We start from the raw sequence: 27,498 nt of genomic DNA, 5'->3' as shown, positions 1-27,498 counted from the left end.
AGACCCAAGATTATCAATACAGTCTTCCATTCGCGGTAACGGATAACTGTCTGGCACCGTTACGGCGTTCACTTTACGGAAATCCGTACAAAATCTATACGTGCCGTCAGGTTTAGGAACGAGAAGACACGGAGAACTCCAGGGACTGCAACTAGGCCTGGCTAAATTATTCTCAAGCAGATAATTCACTTCTTGACGCATAACAGATTTCTTGACTGCATTTATGCGATAAGCATGTTGCTTAATAGGACGAGCATCATTTACAACAATATCATGTTGTAAAACATTTGTTTGTTTAGGAACATCACTAAACAGACAGTTAAAATCAGATATTATTTTAACAATGTCAGTTCTCTGGTCAGGAGTTAAATGATTCAGATACGAGTGAAGATCTTTTAAAATCTCGGAATTAGCTAACCTTGCACACTGCTGAGGAGCATTGCGAAGCACGACCCCATCCTCGTCAGCCCCCGAGATATCAACAGGTTTTAACAGATCCACGGCTAATGCGACAGATGAGACAGCGGGCCCTGCAGTCTCCTCTGAAGTTTTCACCTCAGGCATCTCCCTGTCATGGTAAGCTTTTAGCATGTTTATGTGACAAACTCGGGTTTGACGTTTTCTGTCAGGTGTGTAAAGCACATAGTCAGTTTCACTCATTTTCTGTTTCACCACATAAGGACCAAAGAAACGGGCGGACAAAGATGATCCTGGAACAGGTAAAAGCACCAACACTTTATCACCGGCTGAAAACGAACGCGCAACTGCTCTCTGATCATACTTGCGCTTCATGCTTTTCTGAGCATTTCCTAGAGATTCTTTAGCTAGTGACCAAGCAGTATGCAAACGATCTCGAAACTTACTCACATAATCCAGTACATTCGTGTGAGGACTTGAAACAGTGGTCAAAATGTGTTCTTTAAAAACTTTCAAAGGTCCTCTCATCTGATGTCCGAATACAAGTTCGGCTGGACTGAAACCAAGAGATTCTTGTACAGTCTCTCTTACCGCGAATAATACTAAGGGAACCCCCTCATCCCAGTCTTTAGCAGTGTCCATGCAGTACTTCTTAAGCATCGACTTAAGTGTCTGGTGAAAGCGTTCAAGTGCGCCCTGGCTTTGTGGATGGTACGCACTTGAAACTCGGTGAGAAATTTCTAAAGACTCCAGCACTTGTTTAAAAAGTCTTGATAAAAAATTTGTGCCCTGATCGCTTTGTACTATTTTCGGAAGACCGAAAGTGGAAAAGAACTTCACTAATGCTTTGACAATAACGGGTGCGGTGATTTTTCTCAGTGGAATTGCCTCTGGAAACCTAGTAGACATGCACATTATGGTAAACAAAAACTGGTTACCCGATTTTGTTTTAGGCAACGGCCCAACACAGTCTATGAGCACATGCTCGAACGGCTCCCCGATTGCTGGTATGGGAAACAGTGGAGCAGGACGAATCACCTGGTTCGGCTTCCCAACAGTTTGACATGTGTGACAAGTACGGCAGTACTGAGCAACATCCTTCTTCAAGCATGGCCAAAAGAAGTGCTGTAAAATCCTATCATACGTTTTCGTAATTCCTAAGTGACCGGCAAGCTGATGATCATGCGCTAAACATAACACATGCTGACGATAAGGAGAAGGAATGACCACCTGATACACAACATTCCAATCTGAATCGTTTGTGCTAGAACACCACTTTCTCATCAATAACTCATTCTCAAGAAAATAAGCAACTTTCTGATTTTTAGCTACCTCAAGAGAGACAGCAGAATTAAAAGCAGTAATGAGAGATTTATCTTCTTTCTGTGCAGAAATAATTTTCTCTCGTGACACGGACATTTTCAATTCTGGTGCGTCAGACACATTTTCTCTCATTTTCTCTGACTGTGATTTATCTATTTTTGATGACGTAACAGTGCACAATGATTCGTCACCAGCAAGAAGAGGGATAAAAACAGAGTCAGACAAATCCACCATATCACCCACTTTACGCGACTGAGCGCGAGTGACAGCGCATGCGGGAAAAACTTCAGGGTAAGTATGTGACACATCATCTGATTGACTACACACATCTGGTTTTGCAACAACTTCTAACACAGGCAAGATTTTTCCTCCAGCTAGATCATTTCCAAGGATAAAATCAACGCCCTGAACAGGAAGAGAAGGACGTACCGCCACTCTTACAAATCCCGTACATAACTCACTCTGTAAATGTATACGATGTAATGGCACAGTTATACAACTCATGTCAATGCCCTGAACTATCACACTTGAGCCACAGAAAGTGTCCTCAGACAATGGTAATCTATCTGCCACAATAAAAGATTGCATTGCACCGGTGTCTCTGAGCATTCTTATTTCTTTCTGGTCGTCACAATTTCCGTTTAAAGAAATTAACCCTTTCAAGATAAAAGGTTGATAACTGTCATCAATTTTCCTCACATTAGGCACACTAACAGTCGGCTTAACAGTTTTCACAAACCCTACGCTTTTAGGCTGCTGCTTGCGTTTTAACGTCAAACAATCTGCGATCACATGTCCTTGTTTGTGACAATAAAAACATTCTCGATCCTCTCTAGCACGAGGTGGACTGTTTTTAGAACGAAACGTTTGGGTTTGCACAGGAGCAGGCTGTGACCTCTCTGAACGTGCAAGTGAAAAAACATTTTTGTGGGTTAAAACAAATTCATCCGCTAACACGGCTGCGTGAGACAACGAAGTTACCTTCTGTTCATTTAGATAGACCACAACACGATCAGGCAAACACCCTTTGAACTCTTCGAGCAGTACAAGTTCTCTTAACTCATTAAAGTCACTCACTTTGCTAGCTGTGCACCACTTGTCAAATAAAATTCCTTTGTCTCTTGCAAATTCCACGAATGTCTGTGCCGAATTTTTTTTATGCCCTCGAAACTTCTGCCGATAAGCCTCTGGGACTAACTCATAAGCACGAAGTATCGAAGCTTTCATAAAGTCATATTTTAAACTTTCTTCTAGAGATAAAGTAGAACAAACCTCTTGAGCTTTTCCAATCAATTTACACTGTAATAACAGAGACCAGACGTCTTTAGGCCAATGAAGAGAAGTAGCTATGCGTTCAAATGCAGTGAAATAAGAATCCACCTCTGATTCTCTGAACTGAGGAACTAAGACAATGTGCTTACTTATGTCAAATCTTACCTGGGATGAATCAGACCGCGGAGGAACATCAGAGACCGGACCTGGATTCAACTGCGCAGCCGAACTGGCAGTGATCTGCATCGCGTCCAGATCGAGCTGTCGCAGCTTTACCTGAGTCTCAGCCTCAATTTCAAGCCTGCGTACTTCCAAACGCAGATTTATCTCAGCTTGACGTGCCTCGGCTTTCTCCTGCGCCTCATATTGTAAACGGGCTAAGCGGACTTTCAGTCGCGCGCCGTCTCTCGAATCAACAGAACTGGGAGAGAATGGATCAAACGGTGGCAAGCCGGCCTTAGCCTCGGCTCTCACCTCCGCCTCAGCATCAGCTCTACCGCTCCGCTTATCCTCATCATCCACAAAACTGCGATGTGCCACTGCAACGTCACTCACACCAACACCTCCGCTAGCCTCCTCATCACCCACGGCATTTGACATAGGAAGAACATTGATCTCTTTTAAACGTTGTATCAACTTACTTTTTATCTCACTCTTAAGAGCTTGTCTACTCACAACAACCTGATAGTGATCAGCTATCAGCACTAAATCTTGCTTCTTACATGAACTAATCTGTTCAAAAGACGGGTTGGCAATGAACTTCTGCAAGCTAAACATTTCCATGATGCACAACCAGCAAACGAGTACAAAAATACTACTCTGCATGAATATGCCGCCAAACTAACGTAACGTCACTCACCACTAGCATACACACATACAACTGATCACAACTAAATTAACTTGGGATTAAATATCCCGGATGAGCCCCCATTAAATGTTACGCACCCTTAGACAAAAGGTCTTTAAAGGGGCAACATTGAGGTCGTGACCAGAAGATGGTGTATTTAAGGTGGCAAGAGACGACACAACAAAGTATTATGAAAGAAAATAAAGTACGGTTTATTGTACTTGAAGTGTAAATGCAAAAGATGGACAATAATAATAATGATGATAAATATATTTGTGGACACCAAGAAAATAAACAAAATATAAACAGATTGAGAGTTCAAAAAAATAAACAACCCAAGAGAATAAGGACATAAATAGTGACGCCAAATAAAAGAAAGAAACAAAACAAACTCCGACTATCTAGTCCCAACCTCTTACTAACTAATAACAAAAAGAAAAGAAAAGACAGTAATCTTCAGCGCCTAAGCGCCCTCTCTAGCTGTTCTAACTAATAACAAAACATCCATGGGTGGCGTTCACTTCCCTACCTGGGGTTTGTATACATCGAGTTTGCTAAGTGTTGCTTTGTGTACGTCACGTGACATATTACCTGTCCGAATTTCTCTTGGTAACCTCAAAACACTCCATCATGGCAGAACACATTACTCTTAGCAATCTCAGAACACGCCGTCATGGCAAAACACATTACACTTGGTAATCTCAAAACACGCCGTCATGGCAGAACACATTACACTTGGTAATCTCAAAACACGCCGTCATGGCAGAAAGAAAAAACAACAGGACAATATCTGTAACGGAAAATAAACACAAAGGCGGCAAGCAAAGCGACAGAAAAGAAAGCAAGCCGACATGCGTTCCTCTCCCGCTTCCCTTTAAACTCGAGTGTTGAACTTGATAGGCGGCGGGAAGGAGATGACGTCACGATGTAATGATGATTGACATCTCTCCCAGCCAACAGCAGATGAGTGAGGACGCACACCTAAGAAGGTGATAGCAGAGAAAGAGAAACCAAAAGAAAACACATACGCGGAACCACAGGGACGTAACAGTGTACATATGGTGGTATTTTTACCAGCTGAGAACTCACAAAGAGCTTATAAAATGTGTAAAGGAGGATTTTCACACTTCTAATGAACCACACTAACAGAGTTCCCTTTAACCGGACCAAACCTGCCAAGTGTGAACACACCCTGAGAGGCTTTATACAGTACCACTAAGGGATATAGAATGCATTTGTCACTCACCAGGAAACTTTTTGAGACAGTGTAGGTGTAAATGTAGCAATGGTTGGATATGTTTTATGTCTGTAAACAGTTGCAGTGTGCTTTCCTCCTGAGGTATACTTCATTTCACCACAGCTTCTGGAATTCCCAAAACACAAACACAGTTCCTTCCTCAAATGCAGAGATCCGTCTCCGGACCAGACCAACCTGTTCGACAGCTGCTGTCGGGGCAGAAAACAAAGTCAAATTTCTTGTGAACGTCCTTGTCTGGAAGTTGCTTTGGACAAAAGAGTCTGCTGAATGAATGAATGTCAACATATTTAAACCGATCATGTATTTAAATTTAATTGCAACTTTGAATTCAAATGTAGGGATTGAATGTTTCATAACCCTGGCTTTTGTAAGCCCTGTTGCAGCAATTTCACACTGGGTCTTTATTTAACAGGCCAACATAGTAAACATAATTTTCCAGCAGAAATAATAATTTAACGGGCGTGTCATGTGAAGTGATGTCTGTTGCCATGGGGATACAAACTGTTTTGGCATGTTCACGTTTGTTTTCTGAAGCTGTGAAAACTCTTCCCAACCCCACATGGAGGAAACAGACGGAACATGATCTTACGTTTGATCCGGTTGTACAGAAGTGGATTACTCTATAGACGAGATCTGTAAAGTTCTGGTTATACTATAGAGGAATTTATTTGTTTATAAGTGCTTTCGTTGACTAGATGATTAATTTTTATTTGTATATCACTCATACCACAGTTGTCCTTCGGATACGATCAAGTCCTGTCAAATCAAAGGTGATTGGGCTCTCGGGCGCGATCCCAATATGTCGGTACGTCGACGTAACGTCGAACGTGACGAAGTGAGAAATGCCGGATGAATGTTTTAAAAAAAGCATACATAATCTTTTGTGTCCCTGACCTCCCGTATACACACATCCCATAAGCCACCATAAGGAGGGTTGGGTGGGGAGGTTTCTAACCTATTTTATTATCCTTCCCCCATTATGTACATGTATAGAGTAAGATTATATCTGTTCTGTGTGGATCAGGAGAATGCAGGTCAGGCTTAAGTAATACTGACGGTCAGATGATTAAACTGAGTTTAAGCCACACACACACACACAGACACACACTGTCTCTTGATTTCAAGACGAGGAGTTGGGTCACGCTCAGAGCGCGTGAGGCTCTCGTCAAAAGCCATTGTAATTTCCATCAGTCACAGTAACAGCTGACTTTAGCGGCTAGAAGCTCAGAGCTGCTTTTCATGAGCCCAAAGTATTAAACCGTTTGTTCTACAGACATGCTAACTCATGCAGATTATTGAATAAAATTCAGGAGTTTAACTTGGGTGGATGATAAAACTTAAACCTAGATTGAAGGAGGGACCTGATCCATATATCAGAGGTTCGAGTCCAGCCTGCCCACTTTCTCCACCAGAATATGCCCTAAAATAATTCAGTGTATTTTCTTAAAAAACTAATCCATTTAATCCCCTAGTTCAGTAACTTCAGTATGAATGCAGACATGTAAGCATTTCCCATAATTCCTTGCATCTAGTACACAAACAATATATAATAGGATAAGATTTAATGATTGTTATGTGTGTGTGTTACCATCTGTTAGTTTTGACTGTAGGAGGAAAGTGAATTTTAAGCTTTTTTGCACTATTTTCATCTTCCGGGTTCAAATTTGTCTTCGTGTCAATGTCACAGGATGTGTTTTCTTGCACTACAGTACATCGATGACTCCTCTGTGTCTCATAAGTATTCATGAGACTGAGTGTCCTTATCCTATGAGAAGACTTGCGCTGAGTCCGAAATCGAATACTTCCCTACTATATAGGGTAGTATGCGAAAACCAGTACGTCATTTCACACATATTTTGTTTTTGTGTTGATTCTATATTAAAATGTCGATACAATGCAACGTATTTTCTCTGGCTCTTGTTTTAAATTATTTTTTTTTGTTATTATGCTTGTTATCTGTTGACGTTGTGCGAGCAGAATGTGGCGGTTGGTCGGTGTGGTATTAGTCCCGCCTCTCCTCCACTGTGATTGGACGGTTGGGTAAAAAGTGACTGATGAGCGCTGCGTTTTACCCAAAGTTGAACATTCTTCAACTCTCGGCGACCGGTAAAAAACGCTGGCCGTTGCTCCCATTGAAAACAATTGGAAAAATACGCCAGCTGCGTGAAAAAAAACGCTTTGATGGACACAGGTCCTTAGGACCAATTACTAACAGCTTGCTCCAGTGCAAACCCTCTTTCAACGTTAAAAAACTACTGTCAGGATTTACTAAAGGCACACAGTGAAAAATGAGCGCTGAAAAGGCGTGGACATTGTTATTTTTGCAGCTGACTATTGTATATGCATTTAAAGTAGTTTTCCTTTCAGACACAAAATGTATGGGAGGAGAATATTTAAATGAATCATGTAAGGTGATTTACTAAGGTTACTAGTCAATTTACGGGTATTTGCACCATTATTTAACAGCCAATAAAAGCACGTCTGTGTTCTTAAATTTGCGCATCGTCAGTAGTTCGCGCGATGGGATTTCGCTCTCACGCTAATTATCCCTGTTTAGTAAATCTGGCCCATAGTATTTGATAAACATTAGGCGAAAAGTCCCCGGTGACCTACTACTTCCACTGAGATTCTGAAGTGCGCATTCGATGGACACTTTACTAGGCCACAGGAGAGGATTATGAATGGCAGTGAAGCGACACAACTGACGCTGATAGGTCACGTGTGTTTGTTTTTGCTTTGAAAGAGTTTCTGTGTATCATTAGTTCTCTTCAATAGAGTCTTTGACACAAGCGTGATTTATCCACACTGTGAGTTTCCGGTCTTTACGGCCCTAAACCAATCCAGCGGCTTATAAAAATACAGCAAAATACGCCTCAAAAGTTATTAAAGATGCAACAGCGACAACAGAGTACAAATACGAACGGCTGAATGTAGATGTAAATTCAAATTCAGATGTTTCAGATATTATTTGATAATTTGGCCAGGGTCCCGGCTTTCTTTAGGAATGAGTAGAAATGTGTTTTGGAGACAAATGTCCATCTAGTCACGGGACTCCTGCGATTGATTAGATAAGAGTATTGCAGAAAACATCTTGTTGTTTCAGTCGTATTTGGCTGAAGTTCTCAGCTGTGAGTCATGAGCCATCAGCACTGCAGGGATGGAAGGAGGACACGATCAATAATCCTCATCACACCTGGTCGAACAGGGACGCCGAGTCAATGTTTGAGGAGTTCCTCATAATGTTTGGAAAGGTGGAGGAACGCCGTAGGTGAGATTGTAGTTTAGAGAACAAGGACGACCTTACTTGCATTGACAAATGTTTTTTTATTATCAGGAGGTATGTGTGTTCAGTTGTGCTATTTCTACAATCTGAAGAGAAAATATTATTTGAAGAGAAGTTTGGCTTGAGCAGCACAAATGCTTTTGTTATATTTAACAGCACACTCAACACAATGTGCTGCTATTTAAAGCGCACAGATCTTTTCCTGTGTGTGTGAAGACGTTTACAATGAATCCCAGAGCTCAACTCTATTGATTATTTCGTTACGGAAGGATGGATTTCAGCAGCGTGGAGTGATAAAACAATGACTCTAATGCTACTGTGTGCTCTTTTCTCCAGAGGAAACACTAGTTTATGTCTCATTGTACTGAAGGATAGTGATTCAGCGATGATTTAGACTTGGTTTGAGTGTTTGTATATAGGTATTCAAAATCACAGGAATTGAAATGGAGCCTATTTACTTTCTTAATGCACGATTGTGGTGTTATCGTGAGTTAATGGTACGTCATGTTTACTTGTTTGTCTTTGTAATGGACTAACTTGTTCCTTTTCTGCTGGCATCATCAAGTCCTTTTATTTGCAACCCCTCCCATCCACAACCAGTATGAAACACCCACTTTTCACCATCCAATCAGGATTCTGAATGCATAAACTCAAGTCCCGCCCTCCCTTTTCCATTTTAATATTGTGTTATACACTGCAGTGCAAAGGTTTTTTTGAAAGAAGTCTCTTCTGCTCCCCAAGGATGCATTTGATTGATACAAAATACAGTAAAAACAGTTATATTGTGAAATATATTTACAATTTAAAATAACAGTTTTCTATTATGATATATTTTAAAACGCAATGTATTCCTGTGATCAAAGCTGAAATTTCAGCATCACTACTCCAGTCTTCAGTGTCACATGATCCTTCAGAAATCATTCTAATATGATGATTTGATGCTCAAGAAACATTTCTGGCCATTATCAATGTTGAAAACAGTTGTGCTACTTTATATGTTTTGTGAAAACAAATTTTTTCAGGATTGTTTGATGAATAGAAAGTTCAAAAGAGCAGCATTTATTTTAAATGTAAGTTTTTTTAACATTATGAATGTCTTTACTGTCACTTTTGATCAATTTAATGTATTCTTGAATTTCTTCAACAACAAAAAAACTGTAATGTAGCTTGGATTATGGAAATAAAAATAGGTTGTAAATGGCATTTCATGTTGTTTTGCAGTGTTTAAGTTTATCTCCTCAATGATGTCTTCAATCTCGAAAAGACATCAGAAACCAGCCTAGTAGTTAACTAGTCTTAACTGGTCTGAGCCTGTTTTAGCTGCTCTGTTAAGTCCTTTAAAGTGGTTTTGGCCATTTTTCAGCAGGCCAAGCCAGAAGACCATCTTAAACCGGCTAAGACCAGCAAACCATGTTTAAGCGTGTGTTTTCAGCAGGGATAGATGATTTTAACATCTATGTCTGTCCAAAGTGAATTATGTTATTATTAATCTGTTAAGGTCTGTATTGGTACACACTTCCTATTTCTTATCGCTCCGCTTGTGGCTGTCATTAAAGCGAGTTTTCAATTACAGAAGCACAGATAATAGTGAAGTTCAGCCTGTTCAAAGTGCAGTTTATCTTCAGCCGGCTATTCTTTCCACTGGAGAGCCAATAATGAGGATTTAGCTATTATCTTTTCATTTTCCCATGTTAGCAATTTAACCCATTAAGATAGAAGCCATGAATTCCACTTCACATAATGAACTCTTTTTAAATATTAAAGCTTAATTCACTGAACTAAATGTTTTGTATACGGTAATGTGGTTTTAAAGTCTCCATATGGCCCTTTATTAATCTCTCTCTCTCTCTCTCTCTCTCTCTCTCTCTCTCTCTCTCTCTCTCTCTCTCTCTCTCTCTCTCTCTCTCTCTCTCTCTCTCTCTCTCTCTCTCTCTCTCTCTCTCTCTCTCTCTCTGCAGGTAACAGAGGTGTGTGGTGCTAAGCGGCTCGGGTTCTTTGGCTGTGGGCAGTTGTACGTGGCTCTGAAGCTGATGGCCGCGGCACAGGCTGGTTTGCCAGTACGTCTGGAGAGCATCGCAGGGGGTAAGTCGAGTCGTCCGCCGTGAACGGAGGGAGAAGCAAACGCCATCAGGGATTTGGCCATCGCATGCTTGGATTTACTCTAAAGAGGGATAACACACAGAGGTCGTGCTGCGCAGAGAGAGCGCCACACGCTGAGCCAAACTCACTGAGAACAAGCCGTGTGTGTACACTGAACCACAGGACGGTTTCCTTAAACGCTCGAGACTACCTCCTCTTATTGTCTAGACTCTTTAATCTGTGTTTACAGTAAACATAAGTTCACTTGACTTGAATTATGAATTGATCCTGACAACCAAAGTACCATTTAAAAGCTTAAACACAAGATTCTGAGAGGATAAAAAATATTATTTTTATTGTTAATCTTTATTCAATTATTCTATTAATTATTGTTATGGTAAAATATCGTATAAAATATTGTTATTTATAAAAATGATTGTTGCATTTGTATAACCAAATTATTAGTTATTATTCTAAAAGACATAATATGCATTATTTTATTATTATTAATTTATATAATTTGTATTGCTTCTTTTTTATAAAATTGTTTGAATTTTTGTAATGGTTTATAATTTCTATATTTGTTTATTTATTTTTTTACTATTTTTAAAATGATTTGTTGCATATGCATAACAGTAATTAATTATAAATCCTATAAAATACAAAATTATTATACATTATTATTTTAATATATTTATAAATATTATTATTTATATTATTTATTTAATTATTTTTATGGTTAATAATGTATAGTTAATAATAATATATATTTTTTTTAAATTTATTGTTTAATAATCTACAGTTTTGCTTGGGAAAGCACCACAAGTTTCTAGTTTCAATAATATTATTCAAAATGCTGCCATGTAACTTTTGGGCTCGAGCTCATAAAGTAACTTGAATGTAAACACAGCACAGACAAAACAGTCATTTCCTAAATGTATTTACTTTACTAAAGTAATATTGAGCACTAGGCTGACTCCGAGCTCAGCGCAGCTCCAGGCCACCCTGCCGGGCTGAAATGTGGCGAACGGAGCCTGGATTAGTGTTTAATCCTGGTACAGACTGTTACTGAAGGACCCCAGGGCCCGCGAGACCCCACACGAGACCTCACACAGCAGGTTCAGCGCCTCTGATCAGTGAAGGTCATGCACCTTCTGTTTACTCCACAAATCATCTGGAAAGGGAAGGATAAAGACCCAGTTTGTGGATAGGAAAGACAGATTTATCGAGATGACCTCAGAGGGACCTTTTGAGAGATGACTGGCTAGGTTATGTTTACTTTTTAAAGAAGATCAGATCTTAGATCAGAGGTTTGTCGTTCTAGCTCACATGTAACATTTAACACAGCTGCATGGTCATGTTCTTGAGGTTCACGAAGGCCTTGTTTGAAAAGGAACATAAGTCACATGGCCTCAACATGCTTTGTGTTTCGTTGAGCCAGTGTAATCCAGTTAGAAGTCAAAAATAAAGCTTGAAAGTTATTTAGCTGCTTTAATCCACTGTGCACAGAAATATTATGAGGAGCAGGGCACCAAAATGAACAGAAATGCCCCACAAATTCAAGATAAGAGGACAAAAAAATGCCCCCGCACAATTAAACTAAATCTACTACAGGCGCGCGATTAAAGTGAAATGTGAAAATGAATGAAAAGTGTCAATTTTGTGGCATTACATTTAGATCTGCTTATATCGCATCGGATTTCTTTTTACGTGTTTTTGATTTTGATTTTTACTGTGTTGAGCATTATACCCAATCAGAAATGTTTTTGTTGAGCTTATTAATGCAATGGCCAATCAGAAGCGTTTAGTTTTCGCTGAAAGAACCGGATTTTTGTCGGCTCACCGACTGAATTTTACACTCTTGCAAATTCTCTCATCATAAACAATAAAGTGCAGATACAATGCAAGTAGAGCTGCACGATTCTGAAAAAAAAAATTAATTGCTGCAGTCTATTTAAAAATGTTTAATTAATTAGAATGAATAAAAAAAAATTGGTTTCAACGAATGATTCAAGTACTCACTCGTACTCTAAATACTTCACTTGTTTCATTACTGGATGAATCAACGTTTTTAAACAAATCTCTTGAATAAATGATTCAATGACTCACTCATAAATAGTTCACTTGTTTCATTACTGGATGAATCAGCGTTTTTTAAAGAATCTCTTGGTTTCAACGAATGATTCAATAACTCGCATATAAATACTTCCCTTGTTTCATTACTAGACGAATCAGCGTTTTTGAACAAATCTTTTGAATGAATGATCCAATGACTCACTCATAAATACTTCACTTGTTTCATTACTAGACGAATCAGCGTTTTTGAACAAATCTTTTGAATGAATGATCCAATGACTCTCATAAATACTTCACTTGTTTCATTACTAGACGAATCAGTGTTTGAACAAATCTTTTAAATGAATGATCCAATGACTGACTCATAAATACTTCACTTGTTTCATTACTAGACGAATCAGCGTTTGAACAAATCTTTTAAATGAATGATCCAATGACTGACTCATAAATACTTCACTTGTTTCATTACTAGACGAATCAGTGTTTGAACAAATCTTTTGAATGAATGAACCAATGACTCACTCATAAATACTTCACTTGTTTCATTACTAGACGAATCAGTGTTTGAACAAATCTTTTGAATGAATGATCCAATGACTCACTCATAAATACTTCACTTGTTTCATTACTAGACGAATCAGTGTTTGAACAAATCTTTTAAATGAATGATCCAATGACTGACTCATAAATACTTCACTTGTTTCATTACTAGACGAATCAGTGTTTGAACAAATCTTTTGAATGAATGAACCAATGACTCACTCATAAATACTTCACTTGTTTCATTACTAGACGAATCAGTGTTTGAACAAATCTTTTGAATGAATGATCCAATGACTCACTCATAAATACTTCACTTGTTTCATTACTAGACGAATCAGCGTTTTTGAACAAATCTCTTGAATGAATGATCCAATGACAAATAAAAAATGTTAAGTCTCTTGTCGCCACCTACACGATCTGTTCAATTTCCATCGCGACCGTAGACATCAGTGTTTATCCGAACTATAAACCTTTATCCCAGTACTCCTGTGATCATTTGAATTATTGTAAGACAGAAATAATGATACTGTGTAGTTGTAAAAACTGCTCTCTCTCTCTGGCTCAGCTGCAGTGCACACAGATTTGAATGATCCGGTATGATTTTGTCAAAGGGCAATAATCAACAATTATGACTTTTGTCATAATATTACAGCCTTGATAATGCTTTTTTTAATTGTATAATGTATATTTTTTTACATTCTGCAGTTGTTGTGTACATACATGTATGCCACCTTTGAGCAGCATTAAACAGCTGCATTCTATTTAATCCTCTGTGAAAATAGCATCAGTATGCTGTCTTTTATCTTTCCCCGCAGAACTTCCTCTTCCTGTGTTTGTTGGGATAACGAATGAGCTTGAGATGCGTTACGCCAATCACCCCTCAACCAATGAGAGCCAGCCGCACATCCTGGGCTCAGTTCCAGGCTCCGCCCCTCGTCCCCCTGCAGACAGACCTGTACTGAGACACCCTGACACCAGCATGGACAAACAGGTCAGACATCAGAGTACTTTTGAGGTTTAAACTATCATTTTATCATAAACTATCATGTTTACACTATCATTTGAGAACAAAACTTGATGATGATGTGATTGTCTCCTGTAGAGCTGATTGATTGCCGAATCGAATTTGTTTCATAATTGATGAATTTTGAATCTTTGACACTGTTATTGAACCGAATTGAATCAACATTAAACTGAATAATGACAAACTCGTCTCATAATTTGATGAACTTTACGTGGTAATTATTATTGAACTGAACTGAAATGAGCTGAATAATGACACTATTGTCTTCAGAAGAGCTGCTTTATAGTTTGATTTGAGTTCACTTCATAACTAATGAACTTTAAAGGATTAGTTCACTTTTAAAAACAACTTTTGCTGATAATTTACTCACCCCCATGTCATCCAAGATGTCCATGTCTTTCTTTCTTCAGTCGGAAAGAAATTAAGGTTTTTGATGAAAACATTCCAGGATTTTTCTCCATATAATGCACTCTGCTGGGCACCAAACGGTTCAAGGTCCAAAAGACCGTTTCAGTGCAAACTGCAAACTGTTCAAATTAGAGGCCTGCATTTCAGCCCGAGCCCGACGGGCCCCGACTTATTTACGCTTCTAGGGCCGGGCTTCGGGCCAATTTTCACGTCATAGTTCACACGCGGGCCGGGCCTCGGGCCTAAGGCTTATCTTTTTTTATAGCCTATTTTAGACATTAATTAAAATAAAATATGAGAAGATGACGATTGAAAAGCAAACATAGAAAGACGTTTTATAACCTATCACACTGACATGACTGACACATGACAGTCTGCTCACGCACACGCACAGGTTTCCCGGCGGCGCGATCTGAGATTCGTGCGACCGGCTCGTTCTGTGTTTAGTGTCCCGGTGGCGAGCGTGACTTCAGCGCAGCTGGAAAAAGTACGACTGGATTAAAACCTTCCACTGTGGATGCTGTGCTTTTTCTTCACGATGCTCTGAGACTGTTCTTAGCCATGTTAGGAGGTTGTTTTTTGTTTGATTGGACTTTATTTTCATGAGTCTGTTGAAAACTATTGGAAATAAGAATGGCCATGTTCTGTAGTGAAGACTTGATTTTTGAGGTAAGATAACCTGCATGTTTGTTTTTAATGTAATTTATTTGATTTGTTTAGATTGCATTCTCTGTATTGTATTGTAAACTCATTTAGTTTGCGAGCGCTGTTGCGACTGAGCAGCAGAGCAGTTTGCCTCAGCTTTTCAAAAATGACAATAAACGTTTAAACAAACGTTAACTGTCTGTGTGATATGCTTAAGTTGTTTTATATATATGGATTGTATTGTAGCCAAGTAAAGTGTTGATTTGAGAGGCTATAAATGGATCAAACATGTTTAACTCACTGTCGGCTGCTTGGTCGTCATAAAAAAAAAAAAACATTTTTCTAAATTAACTTTATAAAGAAATGAAAATAAACTTACTGGTAAATACTTTGCCATTGAGAAGAAAAAAATATCTGTTTTACTGACTGCAGCATAGGGCAGGCTGTGAATTTTTTTTTTTTTTTTTTTTTTTTTTTTTTTTTTTTATACGGGCTCGGGTCGGACTCGGGCTGATCATTCTAATGAGCTGTCGGACACGGGCCGGGCTAGGGCCTGAGCGTCTCGGGCCAGGGCCGGGCTAGGGCCTAGATTTGAGGCCCGTGCAGGGCTCTAGTTCAAATGGTTTTAAACGACACCAGACGATGAATAAGGGTCTTATCAAGCGAAACGATCGCTCATTTAAAAAAGAAATAACAAAGTTTAAGTTTTATAAGCTCAAATGCTCGCCTTGCTCTGTTCTGTGTGACTCTCCTGTTCGAACTCGTTCATCAAAATGAACGAATCTTTTTCAGAGTCAATTCGTTCATTTCGTTCGTTAAATGAACCAAATGACTCGAAAAAAGATTTGTTCATTCATCTTGGATGACATGGGGGTGAGTAAATTATCAGCAAAAGTTTTTTTAAAAGTGAACTAATCCTTTAAGCACATTTACATGCACACAAATACACTGATAACTACCAAAATGTGTCTGTTGAAATAACCTGATTTACTGGTTTACATGCAAATCAATAACCTGGCAATGCAAGTAAACCAAGTTTACAAGACTGTATTAAAAAAACAGATTGTTCACCTTACAATTATTGTGTATTTGTATCTGACAGGAGGCGTGGTCTCCACCGCGGTCACCCGCCATCTCCCCGCCCCGCTCACCGTCAGCCTATCGCAACTATCCATATGCTGCACAGAGAAACGGAACAGACACGCTATTGGGTGAGAGTCACTGTCAGTCATTCCGCATCCGGACCGGCCCATGAACCTAGGCATGACTGGAAATTGATGCTTTTTATTTAAAAATGTTCACCGTTCAAGATTTTGGCGACAGTATTTTTTTTTATTATCATTCTCTTTGGCTGCAGTATTAAGACATTAATACTTTTTTTAGCAAGGATGCATTAAATTGATCAAAAGCAACAGTAAAATATATATACACTCACCGGCCACTTTATTAGGTACCCCATGCTAGTAACGGGTTAGACCCCCTTTTGCCTTCAGAACTGCCTCAATTCTTCGTGGCATAGATTCAACAAGGTGCTGGAAGCATTCCTCAGGGAGTTTGGTCCATATTGACATGATGGCATCACACAGTTGCCGCAGATTTGTCGGCTGCACATCCATGATGCGAATCTCCCGTTCCACCACATCCCAAAGATGCTCTATTGGGTTGAGATCTGGTGACTGTGGAGGCCATTTTAGTACAGTGAACTCATTGTCATGTTCAAGAAACCAATTTGAAATGATTAGAGCTTTGTGACATGGTGGAAGTAGCCATCAGAGGATGGGTACATGGTGGCCATAAAGGGATGGACATGGTCAGAAACAATGCTCAGGTAGGCCGTGGCATTTAAACGATGCCCAATTGGCACTAAGGGGCCTAAAGTGTGCCAGGAAAACATCCCCCACACCATTACACCACCACCACCAGCCTGCACAGTGGTAACAAGGCATGATGGTTCCATGTTCTCATTCTGTTTACGCCAAATTCTGACTCTAACATCTGAATGTTTTAACAGAAATCGAGACTCATCAGACCAGGCAACATTTTTCCAGTCTTCAACTGTTCAATTTTGGTGAGCTCTTGCAAATTGTAGCCTCTTTTTCCTATTTGTAGTGGAGATGAGTGGTACCCGGTGGAGTCTTCTGCTGTTGTAGCCCATCCGCCTCAAGGTTGTGCATGTTGTGGCTTCACAAATGCTTTGCTGCATACCTCGGTTGTAACGAGTGGTTATTTCAGTCACTGTTGCCCTTCTATCAGCTCGAACCAGTCTGGCCATTCTCCTCTGACCTCTGGCATCAACAAGGCATTTCCGCCCACAGAACTGCCGCTCACTGGATGTTTTTTTCTTTTTCGGACCATTCTCTGTAAACCCTAGAGATGGTTGTGCGTGAAAATCCCAGTAGATTAGCAGTTTCTGAAATACTCAGACCAGCCCTTCTGGCACCAACAATCATGCCACGTTCAAAGTCACTCAAATCAACTTTCTTCCCCATACTGATGCTCGGTTTGAACTGCAGGAGATTGTCTTGACCATGTCTACATGCCTAAATGCACTGAGTTGCCGCCATGTGATTGGCTGCTTAGAAATTAAGTGTTAACGAGCAGTTGGACAGGTGTACGTAATAAAGTGGCCGGTGAGTGTATATGTATATATATAAATATAATTTCTATTCATCAAAGAATCATTTAAAAATGTATCACGGTGTCCACAAAATAAGAAGCTGCACAACTGTTTTCAACATTGATGATAATAATAATAAATGTTTCTTGAGCAGCAAATCATCATATTAGAATGATTTCTGAAGGATCATGTGACACTGAAGACTAGAGAAATATTCAAATAGAAAACTTTTATTTTAAATTGTAATCATTTTTCACAATATTACTGTTTTTATAAATATTTGATCAAATAAATGCAGCCTTAATGCAACCAGAATATGTAGCTTTTTTATCACCATAATTATTATTATTATTATTAATATTTATTTATTTTTACCTGTAGAGAGTTTTTAAAAAAAAATTAATTATTATACAATTTTGACTTCTAGATGATCATTTTGCATCAGTAAATACTCAGGACGAATGCTCATCTTAAATGCTGTATCAAGGAATTTTCCCAGCAAAGATCCTGATGATGTTCTTTTTCCCAACAATCCCAATGGAAAAGTGAGAGCAGATTTTTCCACACTCACACATACCGTGATGCTGTTATTAGATAACACAAGCACATATCACACATCCGGCGTGTTTCACACACTGTGACCGTGGTTGTCAGACAGCTGTGTGTGTGTTTGTGAGCGTTCAGCCTTGAGCCCTCAGAAAGCAGTTGTCTAATTGTTGCTCTCCTGTGGCGTATTGATATCTCACTCGTTTAATCACACACCTGTTGAGTCACAAGTCCTTCAGCCCGCCAACAGTCAGCACAACACACTCGCCATTCTGATGAAGCAGACACTCTCATGCTCTTTCCTGAGAAAATGCATTGAGCCTGCATATAACCACAGTGGTATGCTTCATTTAATAACATGCGCTTAGTGTGTTTCATTTAGTGATAGTTGTCCCTCTTGGACATTTGCACTCTAAATAAAAAAATAAAAAATAGTGAAGCACCTTTGCACTGTAACTTTCTTATCCATTTGTTGGAAAGCGAAAACCCCCCCCCCACATTTTTGCATGTTACCAAAAATTATGAGATGGTCTGTTATAATCGATTATAATTTGAGCCAAAATGGCAAATTATGCAATAGATTATTAATTTATATACAAAATAAGGACAGATTGCCATAATTACACATACAATAGCGCCCCCTCCAGCACAGTAGAAGGTAGTGCATCTGTCTGTCTGTCTGTCTGTCTGTCTGTCTGTCTGTCTGTCTGTCTGTCTGTCTATCTGTCTGTCTGTCTGTCTGTCTGTCTGTCTGTCTGTCTGTCTATCTATCTATCTATCTATCTATCTATCTATCTATCTATCTATCTATCTATCTATCTATCTATCTATCTATCTATCTATCTATCTATCTATCTATCTATCTATCTATCTATCTATCTATCTATCTATCTATCTATCTATCTATCTATCTATCTCTCTGTCTGTCTGTCTGTTTATATATCTATCTGTCTGTCTGTCTGTTTATATATCTGTCTGTCTGTATATCTATCAATCTGTCTGTCTATCTGTCTGTCTGTCTGTCTATCTATCTATCTGTCTATCTATCTATCTGTCTGTCTATCTGTCTATATGTCTATCTGTCTGTCTGTCTGTCTATATGTCTATCTGTCTGTCTATCTATCTGTCTGTCTATCTATCTATCCATCCATCCGTCCGTCCGTCCGTCTATCATTCTATTATTATATCATTGTTTATCATCTGATTGTGTTTATTAAGCATGCAGTATTTTTGTGTTCAAATAAACAGATATTCAATAATCTCCACAAAAGCAAATAATTGTGAATATTAAGTGTAGATGCTCTCAGTGAGGGATAAACGCAGTGAATGGATACCGCTGCGACAGGAAAGTGTTTTTTATCTCAGTGTTAACTCCGGCCATGAACAGAGAAACGTCAGCGTTATTGAATGTGGATCAGCTTTCTTCATTAGTCAGCAGAGGCCATTAATACTTTATTTAAAATCTACACATAAAAGACACGAGGTTCTGGAAGGGCTTCAGATGTAAAGAACATTCACCAGATCAAAGTGCAGTCAGGCCTCTTTTATTCTTTCAGATTACAGTCATATCAAAGATCATGGTAATCAATGACCTCCTTCCGAATAATTCATGCTCGTTCAGTAATTAATCACTTTTTTTCTTTCATTTTCCCCCATTTATTATTCCATTAAGTCTTCTTTAAAATGTTCACTCTTGTTCGGTGTCAGTCGAGTCTGAAACGGGCGTCTTTATCTCGCTAGCATCTGCTGATAGTGTTTAATGCCATTTCTCTCAGTCATCATTTACAGTGCTGTCAAATGTTTACATGCCAAAAGCATTGATCACAGTAATGGAAAAGCTATCAACTTTTGTCTGTCTTGACCTTGAAACATTCACTCTTTCATCTTTTGGTTTTCGTTCACAGCGTATGACGGGAAAGTGCCGTCTCGTCCCAGTGTTCCTCAGGAAAACTCCTCTCCCAGTCATTATTCTCTCAAGCCTCAGCCGGAGCAGCCTGTCATTACACGCGTGAGCATTTCCTCACAACTCCTCGTTCTTGCATCCGATTGGACAATCGAGCAGAACTCTGGGTGTCAGTGTTATATAAGGACAGACATCATGACATTTAAAATTATATTTTTTGCTTGAATATCAGTAATAGCACGCCAGAGCACATGCATTACCCAACAGGTCCCGTATTTGGATAGACATGCTTACAAACAATAGATAAATAATCATCACATCCCGAATAATTACATGCATAAGTGTAAGATGTCCAAAAAATATGAAGGGGAAAATGGAAAAAATCCCACACGCTACTTTCGCTTGGAAAATCAATTAGTATTTATTGTAACATTTTAATCATGTGGTCTTTTTTAAGCATTTCATAATTCCATGATGCTTGATGAATATCAATTGACTGACACATTAATATGTTAACACATCATTTTAATAAATGTTTTCACGCTACAGTAGTGTGCAGTGGGCCTTTTTCTTTTCTGTCATTAAACATGGATTTAAAATGCATTTTTACTTTAAGTAACCAACTAATTTATCTAAATTTATCTACCCATCTATCCATCAATCCATCATTCTATCTATCTATCTATCTATCTATCTATCTATCTATCTATCTATCTATCTATCTATCTATCTATCTATCTATCTATCTATCTATCTATCTATCTATCTATCTATCTATCTATCTGTCTGTCTGTCTGTCTGTCTGTCTGTCTGTCTATCTACCCATCTATCCATCAATCCATCATTCTATCTATCTATCTATCTGTCTGTCTGTCTGTCTGTCTGTCTGTCTGTCTGTCTGTCTGTCTGTCTGTCTGTCTGTCTGTCTGTCTGTCTATCTATCTATCTATCTATCTATCTATCTATCTGTCTGTCTGTCTGTCTGTCTGTCTGTCTGTCTGTCTGTCTGTCTGTCTGTCTGTCTGTCTGTCTGTCTGTCTGTCTGTCTGTCTGTCTGTCTGTCTGTCTGTCTGTCTGTCTGTCTGTCTGTCTGTCTGTCTGTCTGTCTGTCTATCTATCTATCTATCTATCTATCTATCTATCTATCTATCTATCTATCTATCTATCTATCTATCTATCTATCTATCTATCTATCTATCTATCTGTCTGTCTGTCTGTCTGTCTGTCTGTCTGTCTGTCTGTCTGTCTGTCTGTCTGTCTGTCTGTCTGTCTATCTATCTACCCATCTATCCATCAATCCATCATTCTATCTATCTATCTATCTATCTATCTATCTATCTATCTATCTATCTATCTATCTATCTGTCTGTCTGTCTGTCTGTCTGTCTGTCTGTCTGTCTGTCTGTCTGTCTGTCTGTCTGTGACAAAAATTAAGATGAATTAATTGTTTTAATATTTATATTTATTTATTTCAGGTGATATCAAACTATAAATATCTTATTTATGCATTAAGTTTGTAATAGTAAGATATGTTAAAAAAACTAAACACTTCATCTCTAAGAAATAATAGAAAGATATTATCATTAATATTAGTACCATTGAAGGTGTGATATTAAAAAACCGTTGAGCTTTTATTGTAATTAATTACATTCTGCCATACAAGGATTGCAAATGACTTTTAAAAAGTATTTGCATTTTTATTCATTTTTATATCACATAAAACATTCAGAAGTAATGAAAGGCATATGTACTATGTAATTGTAAAATCTTTCATCCACTTGACATCTTGATGTTTTCGTGTGGTTCAGGTTGGCTCTGTGGAGCGTCTGGTGGAGAGAGCAGAGGTGGATTACTCCGACGACCCCTGGAGGATCACCGAGGAGCAGCGGGAATATTACACCATCCAGTTCAGGAGTCTCCAGCCTGACCTCAGCGCTCTCATCGTGGGTAAGAGAGCTCCACAAACACTCCTCATACTGTTACATTCATGATCTTACCTGGACAGTTTGAACTTTGCATTGATTTTCCTTTCAGGAACTGTTGCAAAACACTTCTTCACCAAGTCGAAGCTTCCGATTCCAGAGCTGTCGCATATATGGTGACGACCAAACCTCAGTTCTACTGAAACATGTCATGAACGGTCTCTTTACACATGTGGAAAAACCAATCATTTTTGTTCAATGTCCTTCAGGGAGCTGAGCGATGTTGACAAGGACGGCGCTCTCACTTTCCCAGAGTTCTGCACCGCCTTCCATCTGATTGTGGCCCGGAAAAATGGTTTCCTCCTTCCTGAAACTCTCCCCGCCACGCTGAGACCGGGATTTGTGGAACCAGGTGTGGTTACAGCGCCACCATCTGAGGTACGCAATCTAAAACTCGCAACACGCCTACAGTGTTTGCACCTGAAGTGTTTAGTTTCAACTGTTTAGGGTTTCTCATCCAGTATTATGTTGTATGATGCAACCATGAGATGTGAGCAAGTTTCAGATTGACAAGTTTGAACTGAGCTCTAAATGTGGTTCTTTTACAGGCGACTCAACCTCTCATTGTCTTTGATGACAATATGAGGCCTGGAGCCAATCCACCGGTAAGAAGAACTTCATTTAACATGTATGCCAAGATCACCATGTTCTGCACATTTCGTTCTGTCCTTTCCTCTGTCTTTTTCCTTCTGTCTCTCTTTTGTGGTTTTTAATATCAAAATTGTCATGATGATCGACACACAATATCGCCAACGCATCAAAATAAATTACAAGAACAGTCACAAGAGAGATGCCATTGATGGTTGGATAAATAAATACGCTTTTTTTTTAGTTTATTGCTAAAAAAAACATTTTATTATATACTATGATAGTATTTATTAATATTTTTAATTAGCTACTTTTTTATTATTTATTTAAGTTTTTGTTTTTTTCTTCAAAATTTCTATTTAGTGTTCATTTATTTCTATTTTACTTTTAATAATTTTAGTACTTTAACTTCTAAATATTTTAAAACCGTTAGTTGCCGATTTAACATTTCTTGTTTTTTTGTACGTATTTTATTTCTACTGTATTTCAATAAATGAAAACAGTGTTTATAGTTTTAATTTTAGCTAACAATATCATCGCTGGTTTATTGTGATGAGAATATTTAGTTAGTTAGTTGCATTTATAGCTTCCATATAGAACAAGTATACGTTAATTTAAGAAGAAGAATAATAAAAGAAGATATAAGTAGTTCTATAACTCTCTCTCTCTCTCTCTAGGCATGTGTGTTTGGCTGAAGGCAGAGGGTGCTAATGAGTCTTATATGAGATCTCGAAAAGACAAAAATCCAACTTGTCCGCCCCTTATAAACGAGTAAACCTCTACATGTGCTCATATCAGTCATTTTGTGCTGGCATTTCATTTTCCCAAACAGGAAATGTGTTCTGCTGGCCTTCAGGTGACCTCTAGACCAGGTGTGACCGCTAAACAGGACACGAGAGATGAAAGCAGGAAACCGGGTAATGACTTCAGAGACAGACCTCAATAATCATGAACAGGATTAAAGGGGAAAAAAAAGAAATGTGTTTTAAACGGTGGCCCAAAAAGTATTTGGACATTTAAGCCACTGTGTGGATGGATATGTTTATCCCACTGCTTATAAAACATTCACTACTAGGCTTAAGAGAGATAACCAGTTTAGATGGAAAGGATCTCAAGCTCACTCATTAATAGACGCGGTACTTTCTTGAAAATAAATTCCAGCACAGCGCTACAACAACCATAATGACGCCTCAAAATAGATAATGCTTTACAATTCACTTTAGTTAGAGAGCCACATATGGCAATTTATCTGGTCGCTAAAACACCTTACTCGCATGTTGAGTAATAAAAACACCATCATCTCCGCGTCGCTTTTACAACATTTTAAATCCCTCATCTGACGAGACACACACACAGGCGAGTGGCGCATGTACACAATCTACAATCGAAAACCATCCCGACAGGTCTAAAATATAAACACTTATAATACGTTTACCGTAGTGAATCAGGGTAAGACAAAACCCCAAAATTGATGATTTATTGACTCATTTCAATTTTGTTAATTTTGAACAAAGAAGTTGCATAGTGTACATTTAAGTGTCAAACTTAACTCTTTCCTCGCCAGCATTTAAAAAAAAAAAGTTGCCCGCCACCACCAGCGTTTTTGATCATTTTCACAAAAACTTCATATTATTTTGTTGAATGAATATCTGAACATGCAATACATCAAAAGAAGGAACAGAACCTCTGCTTTTAAACAAAAAGAAAATCTGTTTTATTCTCGTTTCATGCATTCTTTTTTATCAACACTTGAATATGGGTAAGTTTCATAAAAAAAGGCAACATTTTGAGCAAAAATCTGAGAAAATCGTGTGGTTTTTTTCATAGACTACTTTCAGAAGGATGATCTAAACACAGATGGAGTAGATCGAGTCCATCAACACCACTAATGCTTGCACAGTCTTGTAACTCATCCTGGGTCGACATATCATTCAGTAACATTAGGCAGTTTTGATTTATATGCTTTAATTTGATTTATAATGTTGGTGATCGCGTTATATTACATATGCATATGATTACATATGAGATCGCTTGTTTCTGCATCTTCTTCGAATGTGTTTTTATCAGGAGATTCAGTACTCTTTCAAAAGATGTGTAAGAGCGCCCCCTAGCGTATAACAGTAAAACACAGAAAATTCTGTGTTTGGCTGGGAAAAAGTTAAATTAAGTTTTTTTTTTAAAGTGAATGCCACTTGCTTTGATATATTTAATTATCTAATGCAATGCCATTTCTTCAGTGTCTTCAGTGTGCAAATATTTTTGGGACCACTCTTCCACACTTAAGAGGGCAAATGCCATGTAAACTCATTAATATTCTCATGCAGATGTTCCTATTTCACTGCTCTTATTGTGCTTTTTTTATTGCTGTGTCCGCAGAATTCAGCCCAAAGAGAATTCCAGACCTGCATGAAAAGCCAATCCAGCGTGTCAGCACTTTAAAACCAGGTGACTCACTGTCCTGAGGCGCAGCACACACCCCTGACCCACACCAGATCAACCAAAGCCTCTAATTTACCTGAGCTTTACTGTCTGTGTACACTAGAGGAAAAAGTGCAGGCAAAAGATTACAATTCTGTCATCATTTACTCATCCTTTTTTTTTTTTAGCTCAAGAGAGTTCATTCCTTTTCATTTCCATTGTATGGAAAAGAGCCGCATGAAAAATCTGTGATGACCTCAAGATTAAAATGTTATGTTGTATTTTGTATTATAAATGAATGTATATATGTAAAATAAATGTATTATTATTATTATTATTATATTTAAACCCTAATAATCTGTTCAAAATGTGTTTACATTTTATTAACAAATGTATTATTATAATTAAAATAAATAAATAAATACTTATGTTATATTTATTATATTATTTAAAGCTGCAGTCCGTAACTTTTTTGTGTTAAAAATAATCCAAAATAAATTTGAGCAAGTACATAACCAGCCAGTGTTCAAAACTTGCCTTAGCTCGATTCAAAATGCTTGTAATAATGTTTTTAACTCCAGTGGTACTGGTGGATTTCCAAATTCTTGCATGTGTTTGCGTCATTACATCACATCTGTACACACACATCTGTACACATAAAGAATGAGTCTCGGCTAGTAGGCTATATTGTGTGTGAGGATGCTGGAGGTGGAGATTTATAGCCTTTTCTCACAGCACTTGATATAATTAAACTTATCAATTGGATGGCGGATCCAGAAAGGTTCAAACGACAATCACCAGTGACAACAGATTCACCCGCTGTAAAATGCAAAAAACTTCGGAGTGGCTACAGAAAAAAAGAGACTGCAACCGGCCTATGGAAAAACAAGGATACATATCAGAAGGGCATTAAATGTAGTCATGCAATGCTGATGTTGAACATTAACAATTTGAGAACAAAGTATAATTTGCACGGTTTGACGTGATATGATAAGCGATCGTTAGATTTAATCAGCGCGATTTACTGCAATGCTTTTTTTCCCCTTAGTTGGTCAGAACAAACGTGGATGTTACTTGTTCAGATTACATTTTCCGGTGAAAATTCTTATGTCGGTCATACTTGCAAAAAGCAGAATCTGTGATTGCGAATGCCAGTATCCACACCGGCGCGACTGACAGCTGCTCAAATCATTGTGTTCATCCGCGCTGTGCCGTGCCGAGGCACAACTCACGTAAAGTTGATAATTCCGCAAATAACTGCAATTGCAGATTTCGAACAGAGATGAGATGACGACAAAGAGGAAAAACTGCGGACTGCAGCTTTAAACAAACCCTAAACCTAAAAAGTTTTTTTAGCTCAATAGTGTCCATTCATGTTCTTTGTATGGAAAAGAGCAGCATGAACACTCTGCAAAACATCTTCTTTTTCTGTTTGTAATTTTGCAGCAACATGAGTAAATAATACTGACAGAATATTCCTCATGATGAGATTTAACCCGCTCGTATTGTCTTGAGATGAAGCTGTATAGCGGAGGCCTGTTTGTTATTTTCTCTGCTGATGGGTGTGATGTTATGGAGTATAACCCCTCAGCGCCTCTGGGTGTGGACACAAATCCTGTTATATCCACAGCGCTGACCTTTTGTGCTGATATTTCATGCAGTCTGCTCTGATCCCATAACGGCTTATATTTATTGAAGTGCCCAGATCCCTGGGCGTTCACAAATAATCCCGCACTCTCCCTGCTTTATTACTTGGGTTTGAATGCGATGTTGACCTGCACTTTGCTTCCAAGATGGTTTTTATGAAATGCTTTTTCCCCTAGTGTTGGTAGAAAAGAGAGAGTCTTCGTCAATGCCGCAGTGCATGATGGGATAGGAGACAGGCCTGTTTGAGGTGTTCAGATGGGATTGTTTGGATAGTATCGAGTGTGTTTGATGTTTTATTGTTACGATTCAGTGTTTCTGTTGAGATGTGAGAGAGCAGTTCAGCTCAGGAACGTCTTATAACTTTAGGTTTTCTTGTAGATGACGGGTAAATAAAATAATACTTTTATTTTGTTTCTGAACAGAATGCTTTTGTTTGTTTTTTTAAATGAAATAAATATGCTTTTACTTTAGGGGTTTAATGCAGAAATAATACTTTTACTGTATCACTGTGTAATTAACATACAAATATTTTACAGATTCTCCACAAGAGCTTGACGCGAATATGAAGTCAAGAACACGACCCAGGTAAAAACTCACTACCGTTACACTACTGTTCAAAAGT

At 38.4% G+C, this 27,498-nt stretch overlaps 1 protein-coding gene and 1 long non-coding RNA gene across 3 annotated transcripts in view; both read left to right on the top strand.

Moving 5' to 3' along the window:
* Window positions 1–27,498, top strand: part of reps2 (RALBP1 associated Eps domain containing 2) — a 61,018-nt gene that overhangs the window by 15,944 nt on the left and 17,576 nt on the right. For both annotated transcript variants that reach the window (XM_056241252.1, XM_056241250.1), the window contains exons 2-12: window positions 10,359–10,482; window positions 13,914–14,089; window positions 16,278–16,386; window positions 20,243–20,346; window positions 22,050–22,188; window positions 22,276–22,339; window positions 22,433–22,601; window positions 22,772–22,828; window positions 23,644–23,728; window positions 25,188–25,256; window positions 27,413–27,461. In XM_056241252.1, coding sequence (XP_056097227.1) covers window positions 10,359–10,482; window positions 13,914–14,089; window positions 16,278–16,386; window positions 20,243–20,346; window positions 22,050–22,188; window positions 22,276–22,339; window positions 22,433–22,601; window positions 22,772–22,828; window positions 23,644–23,728; window positions 25,188–25,256; window positions 27,413–27,461 — 1,145 coding nt within the window. The remainder of the gene's footprint in view (window positions 1–10,358; window positions 10,483–13,913; window positions 14,090–16,277; window positions 16,387–20,242; window positions 20,347–22,049; window positions 22,189–22,275; window positions 22,340–22,432; window positions 22,602–22,771; window positions 22,829–23,643; window positions 23,729–25,187; window positions 25,257–27,412; window positions 27,462–27,498) is intronic.
* Window positions 1,889–2,332, top strand: LOC130076238 (uncharacterized). Its single transcript, XR_008805620.1, has 2 exons — window positions 1,889–2,031; window positions 2,119–2,332. It is a non-coding gene; the product is annotated as an uncharacterized LOC130076238 (long non-coding RNA).

This window comes from Rhinichthys klamathensis, unplaced genomic scaffold (assembly GCF_029890125.1).
Source record: "Rhinichthys klamathensis goyatoka isolate OS25496 unplaced genomic scaffold, OSU_Roscu_1.1 h1tg000635l_1, whole genome shotgun sequence".
NCBI classification, from domain to species: domain Eukaryota; kingdom Metazoa; phylum Chordata; class Actinopteri; order Cypriniformes; family Leuciscidae; genus Rhinichthys; species Rhinichthys klamathensis.
The sequence above is the reverse complement of the archived record's forward strand: the minus strand, read 5'-3'. Positions and strand labels throughout refer to the sequence as shown.